This window comes from Bos grunniens, chromosome 17, assembly GCF_055505025.1.
Source record: "Bos grunniens cultivar Pamir isolate PY7600 chromosome 17, Bosgru_T2T1.0, whole genome shotgun sequence".
Taxonomy (NCBI): domain Eukaryota; kingdom Metazoa; phylum Chordata; class Mammalia; order Artiodactyla; family Bovidae; genus Bos; species Bos grunniens.
Window position 1 is genome coordinate 43,706,790 of NC_141181.1, and position 27,809 is coordinate 43,734,598.

The window sequence follows — 27,809 nt, forward strand, 5'->3', positions numbered from 1 at the left end:
GCAAATGTGAACAGAAAGGAAAGGTGCTTTAATCAGAAAAGCCGGCAATTTGGGGAGAAGGTAGATTCATGTCTTGAGACGAACTCCAAAGATTTTGAGCAGTGATGGTACGTTTTCAAGAGAAAAACAGAATAGGAGCAGAGTCTCAGTGAGTCAGGGAAGCAGGAGGGTGGGTTCTACGTGGTCCTCCATAGCTGCAGGCTGGCTGACTCTTCAGATGTTATCTTGCCTGTGTGATCCACCAGCCAAGGGGGCTGTTCTGGGTAGAAAGGGAGCCACTCTTTAGCTGATGAATTCTTCATTCTTACCTCTTTTTATCTAGAAGAATCAACAGGTCAGGCTAGGCATGGTGTACATTCAGGAGAGCATAAGTCAGGAGTTAGTTTCGATGCCTAGGGATCTCATTCCTACAATTAGGTTTTTAAGGTTTGAAGGCATAGAAATGGGCAAAAAAAAAAAGAGCAAAAGAGCCACCTTCATCCTTAAAGGGGACCTTCCACCTTCACCAGAAAATCCTTAACCTGAAATGCTGCCAGATTGGGATGTTAACTGATTTGAACATTACTTCTGTTGTGTCTATGGTCCATTCTCTAGGATTAAGTTGATATGAAGTGAAATGACTTGAAGAGATAAATAAAAGAGAGAAGAAAACATGAAGGATGGGTTACTATGAACTAAGCTGAACAGGGGGAAAGCAGTGTAATGATAATAAGAGGGGGAAAGCTACCTTAAAAACAAAATAACTGATAAACCAAGCGCTTAAAACGCGCTGGGCATCTTACAAAGCGTTTGAAATACTTTATTTAAATTTCAACCCAAATGTAAGAAGTGCTACCTTCAGAAACTGATTTCCAAAGTTTGAACTGGCTAAATCATCAAAACGTGGTGTATTATTTTCACAACTGTGTGTTCTGATACGCAATTATAAACACCTGCTGGAAGAATGTCTGTGTAAATTCACAAGCATTTTGGAATTGGGTTCCTAAAGTCAGGGCCCATCACAAAGAGAAACAGAATTAAGATCCTTTGGATTCCACTGTCGCCTGCATCCTTCCATCTGAGATGGAAAAGAAAAAAGATAAAACTTCCACTTGACGCAGCAAGTGCAGGTCACACAGCTGTCTGCACTGTCACACTTCCGTGTGAAGAGGCTCTTCTTTAGCAGAAGTGAAACTACCCCAGGGCACGCGGTCCTGGGCAGGTGCTCGTACTGAAAACAGCGTGAACCCTACAGTTTGCAGCCTACCCGACATCCGGGCTCAGAGCCGCCAGGACCGAGGGGGCGTCGCCGTCTCAGCCCCGCGCCCCGCCCCGGACCCGCCTGCAGGGAGGAGCTCGAAACCGAAGAGGAAGCGCGGGATGGAGCTGCGGCGCCTCTGGCTGCTCTGCTGCTGCTGCTGCTTCTACTGCTGGGGCTCCTGCGCCGCGCTGACCCCGCCGTTCGGCCGCCACCCCGCCGCCGCCTTCCGGGTACCGCGCACGCCGGCGGATCCCTTCCCGCGCTTCCAGTCCCGGGCTGGGCGGGGCGCAGGGGCCGCGCGAGCCCCACCCACTCCCACCCCCGGGGTCGCTGGCCCCTTCCGGTCCCGGGGCGGAGGGCGGAGCACTTGAGCTCCACACCCTGGAGTCTCCAGTATTTTCCAGCCCGGGGCTAGGCTGGGCTGGTCCGAGGTGCCACACTGGCCAATCCCGGCGGTTACCTGCCACGACCTTTCCCGGGGCGGGAAGTGGGGCTGGGGCACCTGAGCGCGACACCAGGGCGGGGTAGGGGGTTGGAGAATCTCCGCGAGCACGCCCCCCTGTCCGCGGGCTGGAGGGGCCACGCGAGCACCCCCAGAGAATACCTGCGCCGTCCTTTCCAGGGGTGGGGGCGAGGGGGGTGGCACTCGAGCGCCATCCCCAGGGGGTCGCCTAAACTCAGTCCGGTGACGCGCCCGGGTTCCAGACCCGGACTCGTCCCAGGGTTTCCCAGGACAAGCTGACCCACAGATGGGTCCTCCAGGAAGGATGCGTGCCTGAAGGTTTATATGATACGTCCCAGGTTGCCCGCTGATTATGTCCAAGGTGGTCCTAATTGAAAGGCACAGCCCCCGGGCGTTCTCTCAGCCTCCCCATTCTGTGCATTTCAGGGACTGGAACCAGAAGTAGCTGGAAGAAGCCTGGCCGTTTTCCGGAGGGGGTCACTGATCACCTCCTCCTCAAATAAGAATTTTATCCAGAGCTCAGGGAATCCTGTCCATTTATGATTTTCCTGAACCCGGGCTCCTTGAACTACCGCACACCCTACAAGTTCACCTAACTTGGTGGAGACTGATTTGGAGAAGGGTGTAGTGTTTAATTTCCTTTTCAGATTATTTTGAAAAGGCTTCATAATCTCAGATGGCACCCCAGCGTTAAAACTCAGGAGCACACCAGTTAGCTGAGTATCAATAAGGTTTTTCCTGAAACCAAGGAAGATGCAAGAGAGAATGATTTAGAGTGGACCTCAGTGTGTTCTATTAATAATATCCGATACTACCTAATAGTTTTAAATTGTGAGAGGTCATTATCATGGTTTAATTTTGCTGTCAAAGTTCATTCATTCCTAATCAGGAAGTATGAAGTCAGTAATCCTGCTGCTTATTGGAGGTGTATTTATTCTTTTTCCTGGTATTTTCTTGAGGTTTGCCAGGGATTCTGAGGCTGTGCTCCCTTCTACACCTCCTGCTGGTCCCCTGGGGCTGCAGTGGGTGGGAAGTGCCAACCTCACCTGAGTCTATTTGTATTTTTGCCCAAACCAGGCTAGATATTTTTTATCTCCTACTTACTGCTCTAGCTTTCAAAACCAGAAGCACTGGTATAATCGCTTGAGAACAAAGGTTTTGTGCTGTATTCTCTTCCTGCCCTGAGTTTAGTGACGTGTGATGGTGAAGTAAATCTCTTTGGGAGAAAATAATCAGTCCTACCTATCCTGGTGATGTGTTCATTGACCAAGAAATAAGAGCACTGCCATCCTCCTCAAAAATATATTTGGGGATTGGAATCACAAGGAGGCCAGAGTAATGAATATATCCTAAATATGTGTTATTTGTATAATTTATAAATATATGTGCATTTGTTCATATTATATAGTTACTCATAGTAGAGGCCCTACCCAGACAATGGCAGCTAGGAAATACAGGTAGCTCGTGTCAGAAGTACAAGAGTGCTTGTTGGAAGATAGAATTTCTGTTTTAGGTGGAGGAAGGCAGAGTGATAAAGATTCTCAGCACATTTTAAAAATCTTGAGTGGAGAGAGCCTGAAAAATTTCCAAAGCAATTGCCCCTCGTGGGACTTAACTTCATGAGATGTTGGTGACTCCTTTCCATACTTGGTGGAAACTGTGTTTGAACATCGATGGCTGTTTGAACATGGGGCAGACGACATGAGCAGGTAGAAGGGGCCTTGCTTGAGCATTAGGAAGCCTCCCTCTGCCTCGACAAGAGAGACTAACGTGTGTTGTGACTGATGTTCAGTATAACTCTGGAAAACTTTACTCCTTAAAATTATGTCAGATTAGGAGTTGGTTAAGTTGAAATTCTCTGCTAACCTATCTGGGGTAAATTACAGATTCTAGAAAATTTCCTGGCTCCATAATCAAGTTAAATTTTTAAAAAAGGTTTAAAAATTAAAATAGAGTTATAAAGTATTCTCTGTGTTGTGCTGGGGAGAACCAATAGGTTTTAGGGTGAAAAGTAAACAAATATGGAGGGCCAGGAGCTGTAGTTTTGGGCTCTTTATATCTTATTTAGGGAGACCAAAGAGGTCTCATGTCTACAAATGCATTGATGAACAGTGGCTCCTGAAACATAGCGTGGAAAGATATTCAGGGAACTGAAACTGTTGACACAGTTGGAGAAAGGGTCTAATTGATTCACAGTTTTTTCACAATCTTAGGTTCATGATGAAAGATTTTGTCATCCCTGCCTTACCTGTTTTCCTAAATTTGAATATTCCATGAGTAGAAGTTAGGTGGCATCTGTGATCCTTGCTCACAAACTGTCATTCAGTCACTGTTGGGTGAAGACCAGGCCCCTCCTAGCATGATTATGGGATGCCTCTCAGGATAACTGACCGGGAAAGGGGGAAACAGCACCCAGCCCCCACCTTTTCACTCCTTAGAAGCTTCTGGTGCTCAGGAAGCCCCTGCTCTTGTTTTGGCCTGTTCCTCAGGCTGGAACCCAGCTGTGCACTGACCTTTACTCATGATCCCTATTTGACCAAGAGCAGCTGGTCTCCTGACCACTTTGGGGCTACAAACCCATTAAAGGAACCAATGATAGTTGTATGTACTCACTTCAGAATAATGTTTATATGCCAGTGCACATGTGATTTTGCCTACAATTTCAGAAGCTTCACGTTTAAAATGCTTACGTTAATGATACATGTGCCAGTTTTAAAAAAATTAAATTAAATTATGCATACTTGGAGGCATGTTTCTTTAAATAGATCATTTTACGATGAATGATCCTAAAGAATGAGCCACAGACGTTTGCTATTAACAGCCCTTGAAGATCTGGATTATTTTCTCCAAATAAACTTTATCCAGAACACTTTAAACCACAATTTTCATCTAACTGAAACATTAAGAGGGTGAAATTGATGTAAGAGACTCTTGTTCAGGTGGTAATTTCTAATGGTTCTAGCCTAATGCATATACTGCCAAAATTAAAATATACCAGAAACTTGAAATCTTGGCTCAAAATTTATTCATTCATTTGTTCATCTGTCCATCTATTTATCTAGTACTTTAATATTTACTATATATAATGTGGGCTTCCCTGGTGGCTCAGATGGTAAAGTGTCTGCCCACAATGCGGGAGACCTGGGTTCGATCCCTGGGTTGGGAAGATCCCCTGGAGAAGGAAATGGCAACACACCCCAGTATTCTTGCCTGGAAATCCCATGGACAGAGGACCCTGGTAGGCTACAGTCCATGGGGTCGCAAAGAGTCAGACACGACTGACACATATATAATGTACTGACTTAAAAAAAAAAAAAAAAAAAAAAAACACAATATAAGAGTCGCAAGTTAAGTTTTGTTTGGGGCAAAATGAGAACTATAGTATGGGAGACTGCATCTTAGATAGCTTTGAGAAACTGCTCCAAAGAGGTAGCAGGGGAGTTCAGTATATATGTAATTTTAGTGAAAAGGGAGTACATGCAATCAAGCACATATTTTTTTGCAGAAGGTTTCTGCTAATCATGAGGAGCAGATGTCATCATGTAGGAGATGCAAGAATTGGGCTCATAAAATCGGCTCCTGAAGATACCTGTCGAAGAACTGTCCTGCCAACTTTTCCTTGAGAACAGGGCATATCATTTCTGATCTTCACACAGAACTTATTTCAGCGGGTATTGAAGGTCAGCAGCTGCAACAGCACATGATTTAATCCTTGTAGAGGAAGATGGCAAGCACCTGTGGCAGGTGCCAATTTGTACTTGATAATGAAATGGTCTAGGTTTTCTGATTGATTCAGTGGGGAATAAGACCCAAATGGATTCTGTTAGAAGTTGGCCTCTGGTCAAAGTAGGCATTTCATCAATTCCTCCCGTCAGGTTGATCAAGTTTCCTTTCATTCACTGCTGAGAGTCCTTATGAAAGGATTATGAATTATGCCAAGTGCTTTTTCCACATCTATTGAAAATATCATATGGTTTTCCTATTTTTATTTAATGAACCTCACTTGGTCATGATCTATTGTCTTATAAATTTTTGAATTTGATTTGCTGATTTTTTTTTTTTTAAGGATTTTACATCTACAGTCATGAGGGCTATTGGTGTATATTTCTCTTGCCATGAGGTGTTTCTTGTCTGGTTTTGGAATCAGGCCTTATATAACCAGTTGCAAGGGGTTCCCATGAATGTGTGTGTACAATTGGTATTGGCATTTCTTTTTTAGTTACATGGAATTCACCAGTGAAGCCATCCGGGTCTGGGGTTTTCTTTGTGGGATGATTTTCAGTTAGGAATTTAATGACTTTAGTTGATAAAAAGTTGTTCAAATTCTCTATTTTTGTTGTATCCAGATTTGGTGATGTATGTCTTTCTTGGGAGTTGTCCATTTTGCATAGGTTATCAAACTTGTTGGCCTCAAGTGCTTAAAATATGTGCCTGAAGCATCTTTGTGGCCCTTCTTTCATTCTCAATAGTGGTGATTTATGTGTCTTCTCTTTTTTCTTTTTTCTTTATCACAGGAGTCAGGACTGAGAAAGTGCAGGGAGGGGCTCAGGGAGAGCATCTGACTAGAGCAAAGCTCTAAGCTGAGAGAAGGGGGGAAAAGGGCCTGGGGGATGTGCCCTGGACACCTTGCAGGCCAGGGCAGAGTTAGGAAGCCGTGGGGATGCATTAATCACAAACCAACCTTCAGGGGACCCCCTTCCCCTAGTAGGACACCTGAGTGCTTGGTCATGGGCCAGGTTGTAGGAAGCTGGGCCTCCTCGCTGCAGTCTGTCTGTGAGGCCCACCCTCGTGGCTGCCATGTACTTTGCTGTGCATCCATAAAGGTCCTACACCCTCAGGACCTCCATCATCCCTCCAACTCACAGTGAAGTCCAGGAGATGCCTTTAGGACCAAGGAACCCTCTGAAATGCTCAGCAGTTTACAGTCACTGGCTTATATTTGTCACACACTCACTTTGTAGTTCAGTTCTATTTTTAGATGTATACATCTTCTTCCCAAATTAAATTCAAAGCCTTGCTTCATCAAGATTATCTTTTGAATGCCTGAAACTCGATAACTGTTGATAATTTCATAGATTAGCAATCTTTCCACGTATGCTCAGTAAGGAAAATACAATCATGATAAATCCCAGGAATAATTTGCTTAAAAATAAACAGCTTATGCCATTTGTGGCAACAAGAATGACCCTAGAGATTATCATACTAAGTGAAGAAAGTCGGACATTGAAAGACAAATACCCATATCACTTATTTGTGAAACCTAAAAAATGGTACAAATGAACTTATATATAAGCCAGAAATAGACTCACAGACATAGGAACCAAATTTATGGTTTCCAAAGGGAATGGGGTTGGGGGAGGTATAAATTAGGAATTTTGAATTAATGATATACACTACTGTATATAAAACTGATAACCAAAAAGTTTGTATAGCACAGGGAACTATATCCATTATCTTGTAATAACCCATAATGGAAAACAGTCTGAAAAATAATTATATATACATATGTAAAAAAACATAGCTTAGAGCTATCAAGGGCATGATATATATAAAATATAATTATGCGTTATTCAACAAAAAGTGCTAATTAAGCATCTGTTGTGTGCCAGGCATGTGCTCAGTGAGGCGAAAACAGTGATAAATAAGACCAGCCTGGCCCTCATTTTGCTTATAGGTTTATGAGACAGACACACAATAAGCATATAAGTGAACAAGCAAGTTTAGAGTAGCTGAAGATAGAGACTTAATGAATGGTGGTCTCCTGAAGTTGTATTTACTCCACAGGGTTGGTTCAGTTAAGTTCGGTTCAGTCGCTCAGTCGTGTCCGACTCTTTGTGACCGCATGAATCACAGCACGCCAGGCCTCCCTGTCCATCACCATCTCTAAGAGTTCACTCAAACTCACGTCCACTGAGTCGGTGATGCCATCCAGCCATCTCATCCTCTGTCGTCCCCTCTTCCTCCTGCCCCCAATCCCTCTCAGCATCAGAGTTTTTTCCAATGAGTCAACTCTTCTCATGAGGTGGCCAAAGTACTGGAGTTTCAGCTTTAGCATCATTCCTTCCAATGAACACCCAGGGCTGATCTCCTTTAGAATGGACTGGTTGGATCTCCGTGCAGTACAAGGGACTCTCGAGTCTTCTCCAACACCACAGTTCAAAAGCATCAATTCTTCAGCGCTCAGTCTTCTTCACAGTCCAACTCTCACATCCATACATGACCACTGGAAAAACCATAGCCTTGACTAGACGGACCTTTGTTGGCAAAGTAATGTCTCTGCTTTTCAGAGTTGGTTAGTACTAGCAAATTGAAGCTTGTTTGTGTAAAAGATGAGCCTAACATCACAAAATTCAAAGTGGAGGAATCTGTAAACAAGGATCTAATTTTCTCTTCAGACAGACAAACCGAGCCATCTTCTTGGGACATTTCCAGGATTGAATCTCTTTCCCAAAGCCTTTTACCCAAATGAAATAGAGATCTCTGTAAAGCCCAGATAGAACTACACTGATTTATCCATTAGTTATTTATTCCTTTTTTCATGCTTCATTCATTGTGCTAAGACAAAGATAAAGATCACATAAGTACTTACTGGTTACATTCCTACTAGTGTCTGGTATTTATTTGCAATTTATTTTCTTTTTTCCACTATGTTAAATAAGCATATTTAGTGCTTTCAAAATGCTTGGTAAAGAGGAATTATAAATGGATAAGACATTCCTTTCCCAGCCTCAGAAATTATTCCTGAAGTCAGATAGTATTTTTAATGCAAAACATTTCTAAATCTAATCTATTATCTTAGATAACCTTTCATTGTGATCCACAGGAAATAAATAAAGCTTTTACTTTTGCATCTGAAAACTATTTCTAAGTCAGTTATATGCACATTGCTCCAGAAAGTTAACATAGGTGATAGAAATTAGTATGTTTTTTTTTTTTCTTCTCCTAGGAAAGTCTTAATAGACAGCGATACTTGAATTCTTTATTTCCTCATGAAAACTCCACTGCCGTCTATGGAATAAACCAGTTTTCATATTTGTTTCCTGAAGAGTTTAAAGGTATGGGCTCTGGGGTTATTAGCTGATTAGTTTCCTGATTTTAATTTTTTTTCCTTAAGTTTTGAGAATCTTTAGTTGTGAAGTTAGTAAACTGAGTAATAGTTAACAGTAATTAAATGCTTAAAAGTGTCAAGCAAGTACCTGGTGCTGACAGTTGGAGAAATAAGTTCATGGCCACTTTCTTCTAATAATCACTTAAGAACTAAATACTTCCAATGCAGACATTTTCCTGTGGCTCTGAGGAATAGCAACTCATCCCTCCTCCAGTTTTCTATGCTATTTCTGTTCAAGACCCCCCTGGTTATGATAAAACAGATGATGTCAATTATACTCATTTTTTATTGGCCTGCTTCTGTCAAACCATTTCATGTGACAACCCAGCCCTATTGGAAGAATTCTCATCTTTATAGCTTTTGTCTACTCCATTCCAATTATGGGAAAGAATAAAAGGCAGACTTTATCAGAAGCTCCACTGTTTCTGTTGAAACATCCCTCTGAAAGGAATCCCTGTAATATAATGTTGGTTGTCCTTTCATCTTGTATGTGTTCTCAGCTATTTATTTAAGAAGCAGCCCTTCCAGGTTTCCCCGATTTCCGGCAGAAGAGTACACATCCATCTCCAACCTGTCTTTGCCGTTAAGATTTGACTGGAGGGATAAGCATGTCGTCACCCAAGTGAGAAACCAGAAGACGGTATGTCTTAGGTTTTTTGTTTTTTCTTTTTTCTTTTTAATCACTTTAGGATGGGAGTCACTTTTGGGATCAAGTTCAATCAAACTTGTGATGGAACCATCCTTTCAGTAGGTAAATTCACACCTCAATCATCACAAAATGATGAGAACAGGAGACCACCCCCAACCCTGGAGAGGGAGGCGCTGTTAGGCCCAGCTTCACTCGGGGGCTGAGCTCTGCGGGTGTCCCTCCCTGCCTGCCTGGCCCCCACTCGGCACACAGACTTGGGGCTGCTGCCCAGTGTCACAGTTCCCAGGACTCTGCAGAACAGAGGGTGGAAGGCTCAAGAAGGTGAACTTGACCAAGTTAAGTAGCTCCGAAGGGAAACAACTTGAAATCAGGTGCCTGGTCCCTCCCTGAACCCTTGGGTCTATCCCTTGAGCTCCCTCAGAGACCCTGCCCCCAGCCCTGCCCCCAGCTCTCCCCTGCACAATCACACACGTTTTATCTGTGGTCCTTAAAAAAGCTGTCAGATCTGCTTTGATATGACATAGACATTCCTGGAAATTACCAACTGTGCAAAATCATAAAATGGAAATTAAAGGGATTGTAGGAGAAATGAGGTTAAGACTTCGCACTAAAAATTCATGACACATTAAAAAAAAAGAAAAAGAACAAGAAAGTAGTAAAAGTAACAGCACAGTTTTACTGGTGTTAAATGGTAAAGAAATGTGTAAGTCCTTCAGTAAATGCAACCATTAACCACCATGTGATATCACTTATATGTGGAATCTAAGATATGACACGAACTTATCTACAAAACAGAAACAGACTCACAACACACAGAACAGACTTCCTCTTGCCAGGGAGGAGGGGTATAAGGGGATGTAGTGAGAGTTTGGCGTTAGCACATGCAAACTATTACATATAAAATGGATAAACAACTAAGTCCTACTGTACAACACAGGAAACTATGTTCAATATCCTGTGATAAACCAGAATGGAAAAGAATATGAAAAAAGAATGTGTGTGTTTATGTATAACTGACTCACTTTGCTATACAGCAGAAGTTAATACTATATGTAAATCAACTATACTCAATGAAAAGATAAATTTAAAAAATGCAGCCATTTACCTTGCAGAAGTCCTGAGTGTGCCTGTGAAGATATCTGGAATCAGAGGGAAAGCAGAACCCCAGATGTTGGTGGGGTGCTCATGGCCCACAGTGAGCCATCTTGCCAGCACACATTCGAGAACAGGTGCGTGTGCCCTGCACCCCTGCCAGGCACAGGGATGGCAGCTCACCAGGAAAAGTTGATCCCTACAGGGATGTGGTCTCAGTGTGTCTGCAGTGGGAACCTCAACAGGTCATTCAGTGTCCTCTTGTAAGACCAGCATTTTGGATCCAACAGTTCCCCAGTGACCATTGCATTAAGATGAGATCCTTTTTGTTTCTCAGATTCTGTATTTGTGGTTGTGGATAGAAATTACCACCATATCATGTGCTTTATTACTGGGTTCTAATGAAGAGTGATGCAGTCTGAAACCCAATCTATCCAGGAAGAGCTTATGGTGTCTTAAAGTAGAACTTTCATTTAGGAATCTTTGTACTAAAGGAAAGATGTTTTGGAGCAGCCACCACCCTCTTGGAGCAGCAGTAGGTGGGTGACCTGAAGCAACCTGCATTTACCTTTCTCAAGGAGTGCAGAGCCTGCAGTAGCATCCCTTAGTGAATGCTGTACTCTCCACATGCCCTGGAGCTAGAGATGTAGGCCACATGAGATCCCTCAGAACTTCACTCCACAAGGACCACCAGCTGCCCTTCCTCTCTTTCCTTCAGCACCTGCTGCTGCTGCTAAGTTACTTCAGTCATGTCCGACTCTGTGTGACCCCATAGACGGCAGCCCACCAGGATCCCCCATCCCTGGGATTCTCCAGGCAAGAACACTGGAGTAGGTTGCCATTTCCTTCTCCAATGCATGAAAGTGAAAAGCGAAAGTGAAGTCACTCAGTCGTGTCTGACTCTTCGCGACCCCACGGACTGCAGCCCACCAGGCTCCTCCATCCATGGAATTTTCCAGGCAAGAGTACTGGAGTGGGTTGCCATTGCCTTCTCCGCCCGCAGCACCTGGTCCCAGGATTAAGATGGTTCCACCCAGTTTCAAGTCCCACTCTCATCTCTACCTTTCCTGCGATTCTTCTTTCTTATGTGAAATTCTTGATTCCATTCCTTTCATTCCTTTGTTCTGCTGCTACTGCTGCTAAGTCGCATCAGTCGTGTCCGACTCTGTGCAACCCCATAGACGGCAGCCCACAAGGCTCCCCCATCCCTGGGATTCTCCAGGCAAGAACACTGGAGTGGGTTGCCATTTAGTTTAGCCAATAAAAGCAAGTTAAGAGACCCAGAGTCAGAAAGATTGTTAGCGAGTATTTCAATGAGGAACGATTACTGTGGGTTCCTATAATTAGGACATTACCTGTGCGGTCATAATCCTGTTGAGCTAACAAGTCATTCATCCATGTCCTGTGCTTGTCTGTTAATGGGAACAAATATGTACCATGCACCCCTGCTCTGCTCACCTTTTCCCTGCCTTCTGCCCTTGGAGGGGAGGTGTTGGAGGGCAGAGCAGAGTGTCAGGGGAGAAGCACACACACACTTTTTCATATTTTTTCCATAATGGTTTAATCACAGGATATTGAATATAGCTCCATGTACTGTACAGGAGGAACTTGTTGGTTATCCATCCTATAAGTAATAGTTTGCATCTGTTAATCCCAAGTTCCCTGTCCACCCCTCCCCCACCCCCTCCCCCCTTGGCAACTACAAGTCAGTTACCTATGTTTGTGCTGACTTGTTTTTCTAAAAAGAACGTCAGTCCAAGTGTTTTCCTAATCTCTAAAGTTCACTTTTATTTTGCAGTGTCTAACTTGCAATAGTGATACTACCAATTTACCTTTAATAAATAGTATATTTTGATGCTTCTAAGAGAATTTAATTGAAAATCAGCAGGATTGACATTTACATTCTGTAGGCCTCCAGATTCTGCTCACATGATTTCATCATTTGTGTTGTCAGAGATGTCAATGGACGTGATTTGCACATTGTTAGATAACAAATATCATTCTATCTCTGTTTCTGTCATCATTCTATCTCAGTGTGGTGGATGCTGGGCTTTCAGCGTGGTAGGTGCAGTGGAGTCTGTGTGTGCGATAAAAGGGCAGCCCTTGGAGGTGCTGAGTGTTCAGCAGGTGATAGACTGTTCTTACAGCAACTACGGCTGCAACGGAGGATCCCCGCTCAGCGCTTTGTACTGGCTCAATAAGGTGAGTGGCTCTGCAGTCTTTTAAGCTGCTTGTTTACTGTGTGTTCAGTCTGTCATTTACTAAATAATATTTTCAAGTTTGAAAATGTAGCTAACCAGAGCTTGAATTAATCCAAAGATTTCCCATATATCTGACTATGTATATCTAGAAAAGGGGTCTTTAGGAGGTTATTGAGGTTAAATGAGGTCATAAGGGGCTTCCTTGATGGCTTAGCAGTAAAGAATCCTCCTGCAATTCAGGAGACACAGATGTGGGTTCAATACATAGGTTGGGAAAATCCGCTGGAGGAGGAAATAACAACCTACTCCAGTATTCGTGCCTGGAGAATCCCATAGAGAGAGGAACCTGGCGGGCCATGGTCCATAGCATCGCAGAGTTGGACACGACTGAAACAACTGAGCATGCACACACAAGATCATCAGCCTGGGGCCCTAATTTGATAGGACTGTGACAGAAGAAGAGAATGAAGAGGGCAGGGTCTCTGTCTCCCGTGTGAGGACACATTGAGAAGGTGGCCATCTGCACCTCAAAGAGAAAGTTCTCACCAGACACTGACCCTGCTGGCCCCTTGACCTTGAACTTCCAGTGTCCACAACTGTGTGAAAATAAATGTCAGTTATTTAAGCCCTCCACCCCAAAAAATAAGAATTGCTTCTGTGTAGGTCAGCCATCGCAGAAGGCAATGGCACCCCACTCCAGTACTCTTGCCTGGAAAATCCCATGGATGGAGGAGCCTGGTGCTGCAGTCCCTGGGGTCGCTAAGAGTTGGACACAACTGAGCAACTTCACTTTCACTTTTCACTTTCATGCATTGGAGAAGGAAATGGCAACCCACTCCAGTGTTCTTGCCTGGAGAATCCCAGGGACACAGGAGCCTGGTGGGCTTCCGTCAATGGGGTTGCACAGAGTCGGACACGACTAAAGCAACTTAGCAGCAGCAGCCGGTCAGCCATCAAGAGAGAAACCAAAGTGTGAAAAATCTTACCTGCCGTCTGTGTTCAGAAAAATATTTATGTTTATTCCCTAATATTACTTGGTAATTGCTTTTTTTGCAGATGACCCATCTTTTTTTAAAGATGACAGCGTATGGTTATTCATTTCCATAGAACTTCTGAATGGGAAAGACTAGGGATCTCTTCAAGAAAATCAGAGATACCAAAGGAATATTTCATGCAAAGATGAGCTCGATAAAGGACAGAAATGGTATGAACCTAATAGAAGCAGAAGATATTAAGAAGAGATGGCAAGCATACACAGAAGAACTGTACAAAAAAGATCTTCACGACCCAGATAATCACGATGGTGTGATCACTGACCTAGAGCCAGACATCCTGGAATGTGAAGTCAAGTGGGCCTTAGAAAGCAATACTATGAACAAAGCTAGTGGAGGTGATGGAATTCCAGTTGAGCTCTTTCAAATCCTGAAAGATGATGCTGTGAAAGTGCTGCACTCAATATGCCAGCAAATTTGGAAAACTCAGCAGTGGCCACAGGACTGGAAAAGGTCAGTTTTCATTCCAATCCCAAAGAAAGGCAATGCCAAAGAATGCTCAAACTACTGCACAATTGCACTCATCTCACACGCTAGTAAAGTAATGCTTAAAATTCTCCAAGCCAGGCTCCAGCAATACGTGAACCGTGAGCTTCCTGATGTTCAAACTGGTTTTAGAAAAGGCAGAGGAACCAGAGATCAAATTGTCAACATCCGCTGGATCATAGAAAAAGCAAGAGAGTTCCAGAAAAACATGTATTTCTGCTTTATTGACTATGCCAAAGCCTTTGACTGTGTGGATCACAGTAAACTGTGGAAAATTCTTCAAGAGATGGGAATACCAGACCACCTGATCTGCCTCTTGAGAAACTTGTATGCAGGTCAGGAAGCAACAGTTAGAACTGGACATGGAACAACAGACTGGTTCTGAATAGGAAAAGGAGTATGTCAAGGCTGTATATTGTCACCCTGCTTATTTAACTTATATGCAGAGTACATCATGAGAAACGCTGGACTGGAAGAAACACAAGCTGGAATCAAGATTGCCTGGACAAATATCAGGCACCTCAGATATGCAGATGACACCAGCCTTATGGCAGAAAGTGAAGAGGAACTAAAAAGCCTCTTGATGAAAGTGAAAGTGGAGAGTGAAAAAGTTGGCTGAAAGCTCAACATTCAGAAAACGAAGATCATGACATCCGGTCCCATCACTTCGTGGGAAATAGATGGGGAAACAGTGGAAACAGTGTCAGACTTTATTTTTCTGGGCTCCAAAATCACTACAGATGATGACTGCAGCCATGAAATTAAAAGACGCTTCCTCCTTGGAAGGAAAGTTATGACCAACCTAGATAGCATATTGAAAAGCAGAGACATTACTTTACCAACGAAGGTTGGTCTAGTCAAGGCTATGGTTTTTCCTGTGGTCATGTATGGATGTGAGAGTTGGACTGTGAAGAAAGCTGAGCACCAAAGAATTGATGCTTTTGAACTGTGGTGTTGGAGAAGACTCTTGAGAGTCCCTTGGACTGCAAGGAGATCCAACCAGTCCATTCTGAAGGAGATCAGCCCTGAGATTTCTTTGGAAGGAATGATGCTAAAGCTGAACCTCCCGTACTTTGGCCACCTCATGCAAAGAGTTGACTCATTGGAAAAGCCTCTGATGTTGGGAGGGATTGGGGGCAGGAGGAGAAGGGGACAACAGAGGACAAGATGGCTGGATGGCATCACTGACTCGATGGACATGAGTCTGAGTGAACTCCGGGAGTTGGTGATGGACAGGGAGGCCTGGCATGCTGCGATTCATGGGATCACAAAGAGTCGGACATGACTGAGTGACTGATCTGAGCTGATCTGATCTGAATGCCCAGGTTAAAAGGGAATTAGAGGTCAGCTGGTTGGGGGCCTCTGTGTAGATGCAGAACTGAGCCCTGGGAGGTGAGACCCTGTTGCCAGGTCAGTAGCTGAGATGGGCAGCACCTTGGTCCTCTCCCCACCTCCCACCTCCCCCAGCACACACCCTCTGACACTGTCCTGGTCCAGCAGCAGTGGCGTGAAGCCAGCGATGAAGGTGCTGCTTTGTACTGTGAAAAGCTGTCAAACAGAGTTCCCAAAGTTGAACATCCCTCTCTTCTTCGTTTGCTGTGTCTGGAGTCACTGCCAGATGAATGGCACAGAGAGTGGATGGAAGGATACTTGTGAGCATAATGCATGACCTCAAAGGCTTGATAACCCGGAGCCAGAGCTACAGAAGGAAGATGTTTATGCTCTTGAACCTTCAGGAGAAAGATGACCAGACTTTATTATCAAATCAGTGGAAGTTCCAGGAACCGGAGATATAGAGAAAACAGGAGCAAAAGACAAAGACAAACAGAATTTAATTACCTAGGCTGTCAATAAAAAACACTTAAAGTTTTAACCTCAGATTTTCATAACTCAAAGAATACCCAATAATGACCTGTGACCAACTGGAATCTTAGACTCCTTGTAGTAAGTTCTGTTTGATCTTTGACACAATCATGTGACATAGATTACGTTGGATGATTATTTTCTTTCAGCTGCAAGTCAAGCTGGTGAGAGATTCGGAATACCCATTTCAAGCCCAGAATGGCCTCTGCCGTTACTTTTCCGACTCACATTCTGGATCTTCAATCAAAGGTTATTCTGCGTATGACTTCAGGTAAATGTCTCCTTCTCTTGTGGTTTTCTCTATGTTTCTTAAGTTGTTGTCTATTGACTACTTGGAATTAATAACTTGCTTGGCAGCTTTACTGCATAGTTTTAATTGTTTTAAAATACACTTGATTTCCTGGTGGCTCAGATAAAGAATCCACATGCAATACAGGAGACCAGGGTTCCACCTCTGGATGGGGAAGATGCCCTGGAAAAGGGAATGGCCACCCACTCCGGTATTCTTGCCTAGAGAATTCCATGGACAGAGGAGTTTGGTGGGCTACAGTCCATAGGGTCACACAGAGTCAGACACAACTGAGCGACTAACACTTTGATTAGAAAGATGCATTGGCAGTCACCATGGAGGTCTATGGATGTTGTTTCTTAAATATTATCTACTTTTTTCCCATGTCTCTACCAACAGAAATAATGCAATTAAATCAACACATTTAAATTCATTTTAAGGTATAATTGATACTTAGCACCTCCTACCAAGTTTCAGTGTCACAATTACCCTTAGCACATTTCAGTCTTACTCTTGAATTAATAATAATAATAAAAACTTGCTTTCTGTAGAGTCTGAAGCTAATGTCAAGCAGTCTTACTTACCAAGAAGCTTTTTTGAACCCCCTCTCTCTTCCCTACATTGTTCAAGTCATCGACTGTAAGAAAAATATAAAATGAAGTTTTCCTTTTAGAGGCAAGTGGACAGAGTATATAACAAGGCAGATGACAAGCTCATCCTGCAGGCGTGATGGGATGCGGGGGTGGGTGAGGAAGGGACTTGTGTGGGAATGGGAAGGGCGTGATGACTTGGGGTGGGTTCAGGGGAAGCAATCATTTAAAAATGCTTTAAAAACACATGGCAGTCAAAGTCAGCTAAAGAACTATTATGACCATTTTATTTAGTGCAAAAGAGGTGCTCAGGGATGAGAAACAGAGCCATCCAACTCCTTGCTTCATTTTTTAGAAGTATAAAGGAAGCTTTCCACAGGGTTTTGAAACAGAGAAAGCCAAAAAAAATTAAATTTGGCTAAGGTAACAGACTGGTCTACTACTTACTGAATATAAAAGCATCTCTGGGTCTAGATGGCATGTCCCCATGGAATCGGAAAGAAATCATGAGTGACTCTGGATCCTTGAACAAAGTGGAACCCACACCAGCAGCCATGTGTCTGAGGACGAGCTGACCGTCCCCTCAGTTCCCGGCTGCCAGAGCAACTGTCACGTGACAGCTCAGTCCCCAAGGGCAGGATGCACAGAATCGTGATAAATGGGCAGGGCCCCTGAGCACAGTTGTCCCCACCTCCCTTGAGGGTGAAGACCACATACTTTCTAAATGAGCAAGTGAGCCCCTATGCTGCTGGCTCCTGGAGAGTCTAAGGTGAGTGTGTGCACAGGAACCTCCTGAGGTTCACAATGTGATCAGAGAGAACTCAAGGCCTCCCTTGTCACAAGGCGCAGATTAAGAAAGTTAGGAAGAAATAAAAGAATAATGGGCATCAGTCTACTTTAGAGAGAGAGACAAAGTGAAGGTGACTGCAAGATTCATCTGTCCTTGGATCAGAAGGCAGAGGCTGCTGTGAACATTCCCCATCGCACAGAATATTAAACTCTAAGAACACGGCACCAAGCTAATAACCACATTAGACTCTCTCTGCAAGAATACCTTCCTTTGATTTATTCATTCATTCAGATATTTACTGAACCCTGTTTTAGGTTCTGGGGATTTGGCAGTGAACACAGCGGACAAAAGCTCTGCCCTCTGGACTATATTTTAGTGATAGAGACAAGCAGTAAACCAAAGAAATAAAAATATGAATGGTCTGCTAGATGAAATAGCTTTAAAGAGAACTAAACAGCCATGAGGTGAAGAGAAAACAACAGGGGTAGGGGGTTGCAGTCTCAGGAAGGGGTTCCTGGAGGATGTAACATTTAGTGAAGACTTAACCCTGCAGGTACCTGGGGAAACACAGCTCCTGGCAGAAGGGATCGAATGTGCAAAGGCCCTGTGGCAGACCCAGGTCTGGCATAGCTGAAGAGCAGTTAGGAAGCCACTGTGACTGTCCTGTCCTGTCGTGTTGTGTCATGTCGTGGAGAGACACACTAGACTGTAGGGGGTGAGGTGACAGAGGTCATCAGGGGATGATCTTGGGGCGGTGTTGGAAGAATGATCTTAGACATCTTAGATGGGATGGAGAATAAAGCCCCATAGGGCATATTGAGGGATATTTGTGAGGGTAAGAGAGGAGAATGTCAGGGAGTACTCTAGGATTTTACCCTGAAAGACTGAAAGAATGGCATTGCCAGGCAGGAAGTTGGAAAGTCAGAGACAGAAGCAGAGAACAGCAGGTCCACGTAAGACAGATGCACAGAAAGTAATCCCAGGAAGCTGGGAGGACTAGGGTGTGAAGCAGAACCGGAGAGCCGAGTGTCCTCAGGAAACAAGTTAGTCCTGGGGTAACCTAGCCCTCAGTCCTACTGGGACCTCCGCAGATGGGCAGAATATGCATGTCAAAAATGATGCCCCCCCCCCCCCGTGTTGGTGTACATCATCTCCCAGGAGTTTCCCCTGACTTCTATTTTTATCATCATGCTCTCTTAGTTTTTTAGTATGCCCAGACAACACCAGCCCAGATCATAGCTATCAGCCAAAAAGTTCACAAAATTGTCTGCTAACTCGGAAAATACATATTTACATATAAATCCTTCTGAATCCAAAAAGCATAATCTAGCCTTAAAGCAGAATGATCATTCACACACAGGCTGCATCCTGCATTTTTGCGCATCAGACCTCAGGAAAAACATTTCAGAAGCCAAACTAGAATATTAACATGACTAAATAAATAAAAATGGAAAGAACCTATCACGTATAACTATGGACAGAAAAACTAGGATGCCATAGGGAAGATGAAGTGTAAATCCATGTGCTCATCAAGGGTCTGTAACAGGTAAGACTCGCCCTAATCAGCAAATCTTTATGACAGTAACATTTAGAAGAATTCTTAAAGACTGCAGGATTTGTCTCTTACTGATCTATGAAAGTAATCCTAAGCTCATGGAACAAGGTTTGATAATATGATGGTAGTTCCATATTGGGCTAAAATGGAAATAAAGATATTTTTTGGAATATATTGTAACTTGTTTCTGGCCCACACCTTTCTGAAAAATGAATGACAACAGTTCTGGGGCTAAATGGAGCCTTTCCCTGGAGCCTTTCCCTGCTGATCTAGAACACAGATGCCCTCCTATTTCCTGTTTTCCAGCAACTATGAAATCTTTTTCCTGGTCCTCCCTCAAGCAGAGATCATAACTAAACTGTTTCCATGACCCCATAGTGTTCACCACCTTCTGCAATTCCCTCAAACTTCTCTCTTTCATCCTTCTCCTTCCCTCACACCATCTCTGTAAAATGATCTTTGATTTTACTGGAATAATTTACTGGATAGCTTTTGTTATCTCTAAAAGGTGGAGGCAGTTGTCTTCTGGTTAATATGGAGATTATTGTGTTTGTCACAGTTGCATTAGAAAACATTCCGCAAATTTAAATAAAATAGACATTATACACTAAAACCTGTGCTGAAGAAAACTAGTTTATTAGATAACTTAGAAATAAGGGAAGGATACAATGCTTATTATAAACCTGGGGTATAATTTGTGGGTTAGGCAGGCTATGAAATCTATGCCTATAATTGTATCTTTATGTTGATTCTGAAGGTGGGTGCGGTGGCTGTGGCATGAAACTGGAATTTGAACCAACTCTGTGGAACCTCAAAGCCCATACCCTATCATGTTCTCCTCCAGAATTTTATAATTTTGACTCTAATGAAAACCAATTATTTTTACAGCAGCAAAAATTAGAAATGCCTGCTTGTAAATCTCCAAAAACATTGTCTCCTTAACAGATAATGTGAGTGATTGTTTAGAATGAATTTGTGGTTTCTATTTCAGCAAATCCCATTGGTAGGCACTCATATTTTTCCCTCATCTTTGGACACAATATCCCCTTGATAGAAACTGGTCTCCAGCTGGCAGGATGAGGGCTTATCTACTCTTTCTAGCCACTAATCCACCATGCTTTGCTACAGCAATAAACTATCAAACGCTATCTTAATGGGCCGAAATAGCAGTAACTTGGTTTCAGTGTCCTGCACCCACAAAGCTGACCTTTAAAAATACAATTAATGGTTTAATTATGTACTTTTAAGAATGATGAAGGCTGCATGTTATATAACATCAGACTTTATCAATTCGGGTCCAGGTGGGAAAGCAGAACTGCGTGCCCTGCTGTCTTCCCAGTTTGGCCCTAGTTCTCCTGGCATCTTAACATCCCTCCTGCCCTATAACTACACTCCCCGCCCCCCACATTTTTGGGTAACTCTTTTCTGTAGTTTTCTTTATTTGATATTCACTAACCTAGGCTGTCTGTTCTCTTGATTTTTACTTGGTGTGGCAGAGGTGATGAGATACCACCACATCCAGGCTTTCCACTCTCCTTATTAAGAGAATCCATATATTTTAGCGTGGTACTTTGTCAACCAGCTATAAAATTTAGTTTCCCATCTTCCTTAAAACTAGCCTTGGCTGTAGGACTGACATCTAGCCAATGAGACCCACGCAGATGTGTGCAGAATGTGTGATCACTTCTGGGATCTCGACAGGGACGTCGCACCTCCCCTTTCTACTTCTTACTGTCTGAAATACGAGTGAAATGGCTGGCACTCTAGCAGCCTTCTTGGATCGGGAAGTGATCTTGGGAACGGAAGCCTCATATAAGAAGAACCCAGATCCTGGTATCCTGGAGCCCCATAGCGCTCCTGGACTGCCAGTCTTCCAGGCTTCTTACAGCCTCCATTGTTTAGAACTTGATAATTGCCACCAAACCTACTCCTTGCCATATACAGATGAAATACATCACTTTTGTAAAATATTTTTACCTTGGAAACTAAACTTCTTAACCAAAATTTTTTTTTCTTTTGATAGTGGCCAAGAAGACAAAATGGCAGAAGCACTTCTGGCCTTGGGACCTCTGATAGTGGTGGTAGATGCCATGAGCTGGCAAGACTACCTGGGAGGCATTATACAACATCACTGCTCCAGTGGAGAAGCAAATCACGCCGTCCTTGTAACGGGCTTTGATAAAACGGGTGAGTGCTGGTGAGACGTGACTGATTGCTCTGCAGCTTCAACTCCAGCTTGACACATGACTCCATCCTTTAAAATGCTGAACCTTGGTCCTCTTACATCTAAGTTCTCACGAGCTTTACAGCTTTGCCCTAAACTTCCAGGTATACATGCCCTGCAGATCCCCTGGTCAATTTTTGGTAGATGCCATGTTAAAATGACACTAAATTCTTGATCTAAATATTGGACATTCTCCATCTGCAATGTTTAGGATAATTCCTGGGAAAAGAGAAGTGCTTATTACTTCATCATACTTATCGAACAGTTCTTTTCCTTTCCTTTTTTCAAATTGCTTGGAAATGTGTATATATGTGTGTTTTCATTTTATGCAGTAAATGTAACAAGCAAAATGAATTCAAACCCCTTTTCCATTGATTGCAGTGTGACACTCGTACAGCCCAGTTTACTTGGCTAGTTTGTTAGCATTTGGTTAGTTTTTGTTTGTTTATTTGTTTTCTTAAAACCACTCTACTTTTCAGGAAGTGTTCAGTCATGTCTGACTCTTTGAGACCCCATGGACTATAGCCCACCAGGCTCCTCTGTGCATGAGATTTCCCAGGCAAGAATACTGGAGTGGGTTGCCATTTCCTTCTCCAAGGGATCTTCCTGATTCAGGGATCGAACCCACTTCTCCTACATTTCCTGCATTGGCAAGCAGCTTCTTTACTGCTGTGCCACCAGAGCTTTAAATGAACATTCTTTCACCACAGCTATGTTCTCCAGGGTCTGATTTATATTTTGTAGGAAGTATCCCATACTGGATTGTACGGAACTCCTGGGGAACTTCATGGGGCATCGATGGCTATGTCCGTGTGAAAATGGGAGGAAATATTTGTGGTGAGTCTTGAACTGATATTGAAAATTCCTGGCTCAATGTCAAGAAAGAGACTGAATAGATTAAAATTATAAGCCTGTCCCATCCAGTGTGCATCCAGGGTTTTCAAACCACTATTACAGTAATAATGGTCATCCTTCAACTAATTGATAAAAATAAAATAGTATTTTTTTAAACAAGACACTACTGCATATATTCATGTTTTTAAGAGGGACTGTAGTAAAAACCAATGTAATGAGCAGAACATTATAAGATATAGCAATAATTTACCAAAGTTAACTACTTCGAAAAACCCACTTAAGAAGCTGAACTTCTCCAAAAATTTCCAAATTTGCCTTTTATAACTATATGACTGTCCATTATTTAATGTATTATAATGCCTACCTTAGGATCATCAAGAATCACTTTTTCTTTGTATCAAACTGAGTGAAAATCTGAGCATTAGTGTTGTTTCAGATTTAATATACCTCTTGCCACCTATAAAATTCTAGCAAAAAATTCTGTTCCCTGAAATTGAGAGGCTTAAGAAAATACCAGACACACTCTTTTTGTTGAATAACAACATTTTTGTTAAAGAACAACAAATTAAAGTAGCTATTTAAGTAGTTTAAATGTATTCTAAAAATCTATATTCAAACCCTATTCTAAAACTTTTGATCTGGAAAATCAGCAAGTTTTCTGAATTGAGTTGATCCAAACTATATTATGTATGAGAGCAGTTATTTAATTTCTCATTAGTTCTAACAAATATACAACTTTTTAAAATTGTGGTACACCCCAGGTTGTGGTATTTATGATAAAATGATTAGTCATTTTTAGATGTTTTTATAATTGATTTGGCATTGCTACTGAAGTGGTTCAAATATGAAACAGTGGTCTATTGCCCGTAGCTGGAGCACAGTTCTCTAGTTCAAATGCAGTTTTTCCACAAAGAAATTAGAGCAATGAAAAAAATATGCTAATTTAAGCCAATCCTCTTGAATAGGACCAAATAGAGTTTTTAGCTGAGGAACAGTTTATTGAAGTTCTTACAATAAATTCTGAGTTTAAAAAAAAAAGAGAGAGAGAGTTATGGAAAATTTTGAGAGCATATATATTTTTTGCTTCTTCTTCTATATATATATATGTAGATATATATATATGTATGTTACTTTGGTTGTGCTGGGTCTTCTATTCAGCCTGCGGGCTTTGTCTTGCTGTAGCACGGGGTGGCTTCTCCACTTGCAGAGCGCGGACTCCAGAACAGACTGGCTCAGTAGTTGAGACATGCACGCTCAGTTGCTCCACAGCCTATGGGATCTTGGCTCCCCAACCAGGGATTGAACCGAAACCCTCTGCATTGCAAGGGCATATTCTTAACCACTGGACCACCAGGGAAGTCCCTGAGAGCTTATATTTTGATTCAACCTAGTCACAACAGCTCCATTGTTCCACTAACTGGTAACTGGAGTGTTGCAGCCCGAGCACCAGACCCCAGCCCGCGCCTCTCCTTTCAGCATCCCTGAGGGGCTTTGCAGGTAGAAGGCTGATGTGGTTCCTGAACCCTTGCCACCTCCAGTTTATCTCTGACTGTGGAGTGCCATGCCTGCATCAGGGCTGAGGGGTGGCTGCTGTTAAAGTTCTAGAAGGAGAGTTGCAGGAACATGATTCAAACACTGGTTCATCTTCACCTCAATCACGACTCTGTTCCCTGCCCCCACTTCTCCCAGCCCCCAGCTACAAAGGGTGGTTGGAATCATTTCTTTCTATTCCCCAATTAAGTCTGCACACCCTGCCTGGTTAGTCATTATATCCTTTCCGAAAGTATTTCCTGAAAGTTAAATCCCTGATATGATCACATTACTCTCATGAACAACCACGAAGGCAGGTAGCAATTCTGTGGCCCCAAGAAATTTAGAGACACAGCTAATCACAGACAAATCCAGTCTTTAAATAGGACGTTTCATCACTTCCACCATGGCATTGTGATCTGTGCTCTTTCATACTAAGGAAGCATAGCACACTTGTGAGTGATTGAAATTTTGTTAAAGTTAGAATTTAAAGGTTTTAAGTTATATTTAAAATAATCCTATAAATTATTGTATTGCCTCTAAAGTATATAGAGTGCATTCCATATTTCAGATACATTCATCTGTTCAGTTAATAAGTTGTTTTGAGTTTTTGTAATAGTTTCTTGAAATAAAAACATTAAGAATCTCTGCTGATATCTACTTTTGAGGTTGCCATGTTTATATGGACAGATAACTAGAACCAGTAAGCTGTTTTCTTGGTAGATATTAACTTTCTGAACCCAAATCAAAACTGTTTTAATATTTAAAAGACATGTAGTGTGAGCAGCACATTTACTAAAATTGGAACGATACAGAGAAAACTAGCATGGCCCCTGTGCAAGGATGACATGCGAATTAGTGGAGCGTTGCATATTTTTTAAATGGAGAGAGTGGCATGGAAAGATATACACTACCATATGTAAAATAGATAGTCAATGGGAATTTGCTGTATCATCAGGGAACTCAAACCGGGACTCTGTAAAAACCTAGAGCAGTGGGAGGTGGGAGGAATGGTCAAGAGGGAAGCGACATATGTAGACCTATAGCTGATTCATGTTGATGTGTGGAAGAAACCAGTACAATATTGTACAGCAATTATCCTTCAATTAAAAATAAATTTAAAAAATTAGTGATGAAGGGTTAAATCATAGTGGTGCATAATAAACTCATTCATGTTAGTTAAAAAAAACAACATGTAAAGAAAAAATAGAGTAGTACCAATGATTTCCTTTTTTTCTTAGGTATTGCAGATTCTGTTTCGGCTGTATTCGTGTAACATGTTTGCCAGATTGAGAGTCGAATACAAAACTGAAGGTTCATGAGATCTGACACTTCATTCTTGGCGTTTCATCATTACGCTTTTGCAACTTCCCACAAAGACAAGTTCTAGGACCTGGTCATGTTGAAACTAAACTATGAAAATTCTCTTAGAGAGAGGTGAAGTGCCCACGCCAGAAGGAAGAAGACCAGCACGAAGGCCTGGGAGGCAGACTGGGAACAGTTTCCTCCTGGGAGGAAGGTCAGATTAGGAAGTGTTTTAGGTCTCTTCATTCTGAAGCAGCTATTATCTGGTTTTGTTTGATTGTTGTTTCTGTTTGTTGTTTGTTTGTTTTTAATGACATATTTCAAACAGGATTAAAGAGAGGATAAACAGTCCTTTTCCTTTCTGGGATACAGTCACCGGCCTCAGCTGCCCCTACACACAAGAACAGCCCAACTAGAACTGCGTGTGCCTGTCACATGGGTGTTCCCAGCCTCCCAGAGGGAATTTCATAAGAGTTGTGAAATGCCAGTTGCTTTACCCCCCAAAATGGTGCTCACCCCTTGACCTGTGCAGAGGTCATGTAGAAAGAACTAAAAAGACAATCACTTTTTAAGACAAACAATTGATTGAAACTAAGTAACCCATATGGCAACCATGTAATGGGAAAACCTCAAGTAGCCTTGCATGAGAGACAAATTGTTATTTGTGGATTTTCACTATCAGTAGGATTTCAGTGCTTTTTTTTTTAATGTGGACCATTTTTAAAGTCTTCATTGAGTTTGTTACAATATTATTTCTGTTTTATGTTTTGGTTTTTTGGCCTCATGGCATGCAGAACCGTAGCTCCGGCACCAGGGGTCAAACCTGAAGCCCCTGCTTTGGAAACACCAAGTCTCAACCACAGGACCACCAGGGACGTCCCTCCAGCACATTTGATTTCCTCCTTGGTTCTCCCTGGATTGAGGAGCAGTGGGCCTGCCTATATTTTCTCACATTTTCTCTTACTCTCAACTGTGAAACTTTAAATCTTCCTCATGGTCTGGCTTCCCTGGCTAAAGAAGTCCCATTTTTTACCTTCTATTTCTATTTTATAACCATTCATTTGACTCCAGTTGTCTCTAAGGCTTTATCCATGTCAGGACCTCACCTGTCTGCTCCTTTGTCGTGTGGAGGCACCACTCCTTTCAAAATTCAGTCTCAGTAATTTGAGACTGTATTAGCCAAAATGTGACTTCCCCAGCCCGTGGTTTTCCAGTTTTCTGCTTGTTTTTTGCAGACTCCCATCCTAGCTACTTTTCTGTGCATCCTTTGGGCTTTCAGCTCGTCCCTGGTTCTTGAGGTCATCTCCTCTCTTGCTAAGTCAGTGTGGCTGTATGAGAACCGCAGAGCATGAGAGCTGCTCTTCTGACTGAATATAAGTACAATCGTATCATAGGAGTTAATACAACTGCATCAAATACTACATATTTAAGCATTTCCTCTCTAAGATTCACGGTCACTTTCCAAGCTCAATAGAAGCAAATTGTAAAGGTAGCAACAACCACTGAAAACAATTGAGACATCCTCTTTTTTTCTCTCATGGTTGGCCTTTATCAGTCTCCTTATTAGAAAAACAAAATCCACAACAGGACACTATTTCTTTTCCTTACACCAGCCAGAAGCAATTTCAAATGAATATGTGTTGACTCAGGTTTAGAAATGCTTCAGAATGAAAATTGATATTTTATTTGATTAATATTGTAATGTACCAGAAAGGAATATGTCTTGATTGTCCTAGTTTGTGATGATGTACTAATTCTTGTAAAATGTAAATGATTTTCTGATACTCTTTTACAAATGATAGGTTTAATTACTGAATGATGCATTCTTTTCAGCTCTTGTGGATTTTTATAAAATTAATAATGAAACAACCTATATTTGACTCTGAGTTAAGACGACTCTGTCCTTGTGTATGACTTACATTTTGTGAACACAGTGTTAATGTGTTTTATATTCACACAGGACTTTCCTCAGCTCTGAATCCATATATTGATTTTTTAATTTTCTCTATAGACATGTTGGGCTTCCCAGATGGTGCTAGTGGTAAAGAACCCTCCTGTCAATGGAGGAGACATAAAACATGGGTTCAATCCCTAGGTCAGGAAGATCCCCTGGAGGAGGCCATGGCAACCCACTCCACTATTCTTGCCTGGAGAATCCCATGTACAGAGGAGCCTGGTGGGCTACACTCCATGGGGTTGCAAAGAGTCAGCCATGACTGGAGTGATTTAGCATGCATGCACATAGACACCTTAACTGCAATGTCTGCAAACCATCTCCTGTCCCTCCTTAGAGAAAAAAAAAAAAACAACACACACAAACAAAAAAACTCCCCACACTTCTTAGAGTCTCTGTTTTTGGTAACATCATGAGCATTATATATTGACCCAATCAATGAAATTGAGGGAAATCTTGAGTGTTCTACCAGTACAGCTATACCTGATCCATCACCTGATCACCTGCCACTTCTCCATCTCCTCTCTCCATCCTTCCCTCAGTGCATATTCTTGAGCATCTCT

General features: G+C 42.4%; 1 protein-coding gene and 1 non-coding gene across 2 annotated transcripts; both read left to right on the forward strand.

Moving 5' to 3' along the window:
• The first annotated feature begins 1,337 nt into the window (after positions 1 to 1,337).
• Positions 1,338 to 27,165, forward strand: CTSO (cathepsin O). The gene is made up of 8 exons (XM_086345964.1): positions 1,338 to 1,470; positions 8,650 to 8,758; positions 9,312 to 9,451; positions 12,587 to 12,754; positions 16,304 to 16,425; positions 21,402 to 21,565; positions 22,347 to 22,439; positions 25,229 to 27,165. Exons 1-8 carry the CDS (start codon positions 1,360 to 1,362, stop codon positions 25,261 to 25,263), a joined length of 942 nt encoding a protein of 313 aa, XP_086202090.1. The 5' UTR covers positions 1,338 to 1,359; the 3' UTR covers positions 25,264 to 27,165.
• Positions 24,762 to 24,865, forward strand: LOC147355239 (U6 spliceosomal RNA). The gene has a single exon (XR_015144941.1). It is a non-coding gene; the product is annotated as a U6 spliceosomal RNA (small nuclear RNA).
• Positions 27,166 to 27,809: the final 644 nt, after the last annotated feature.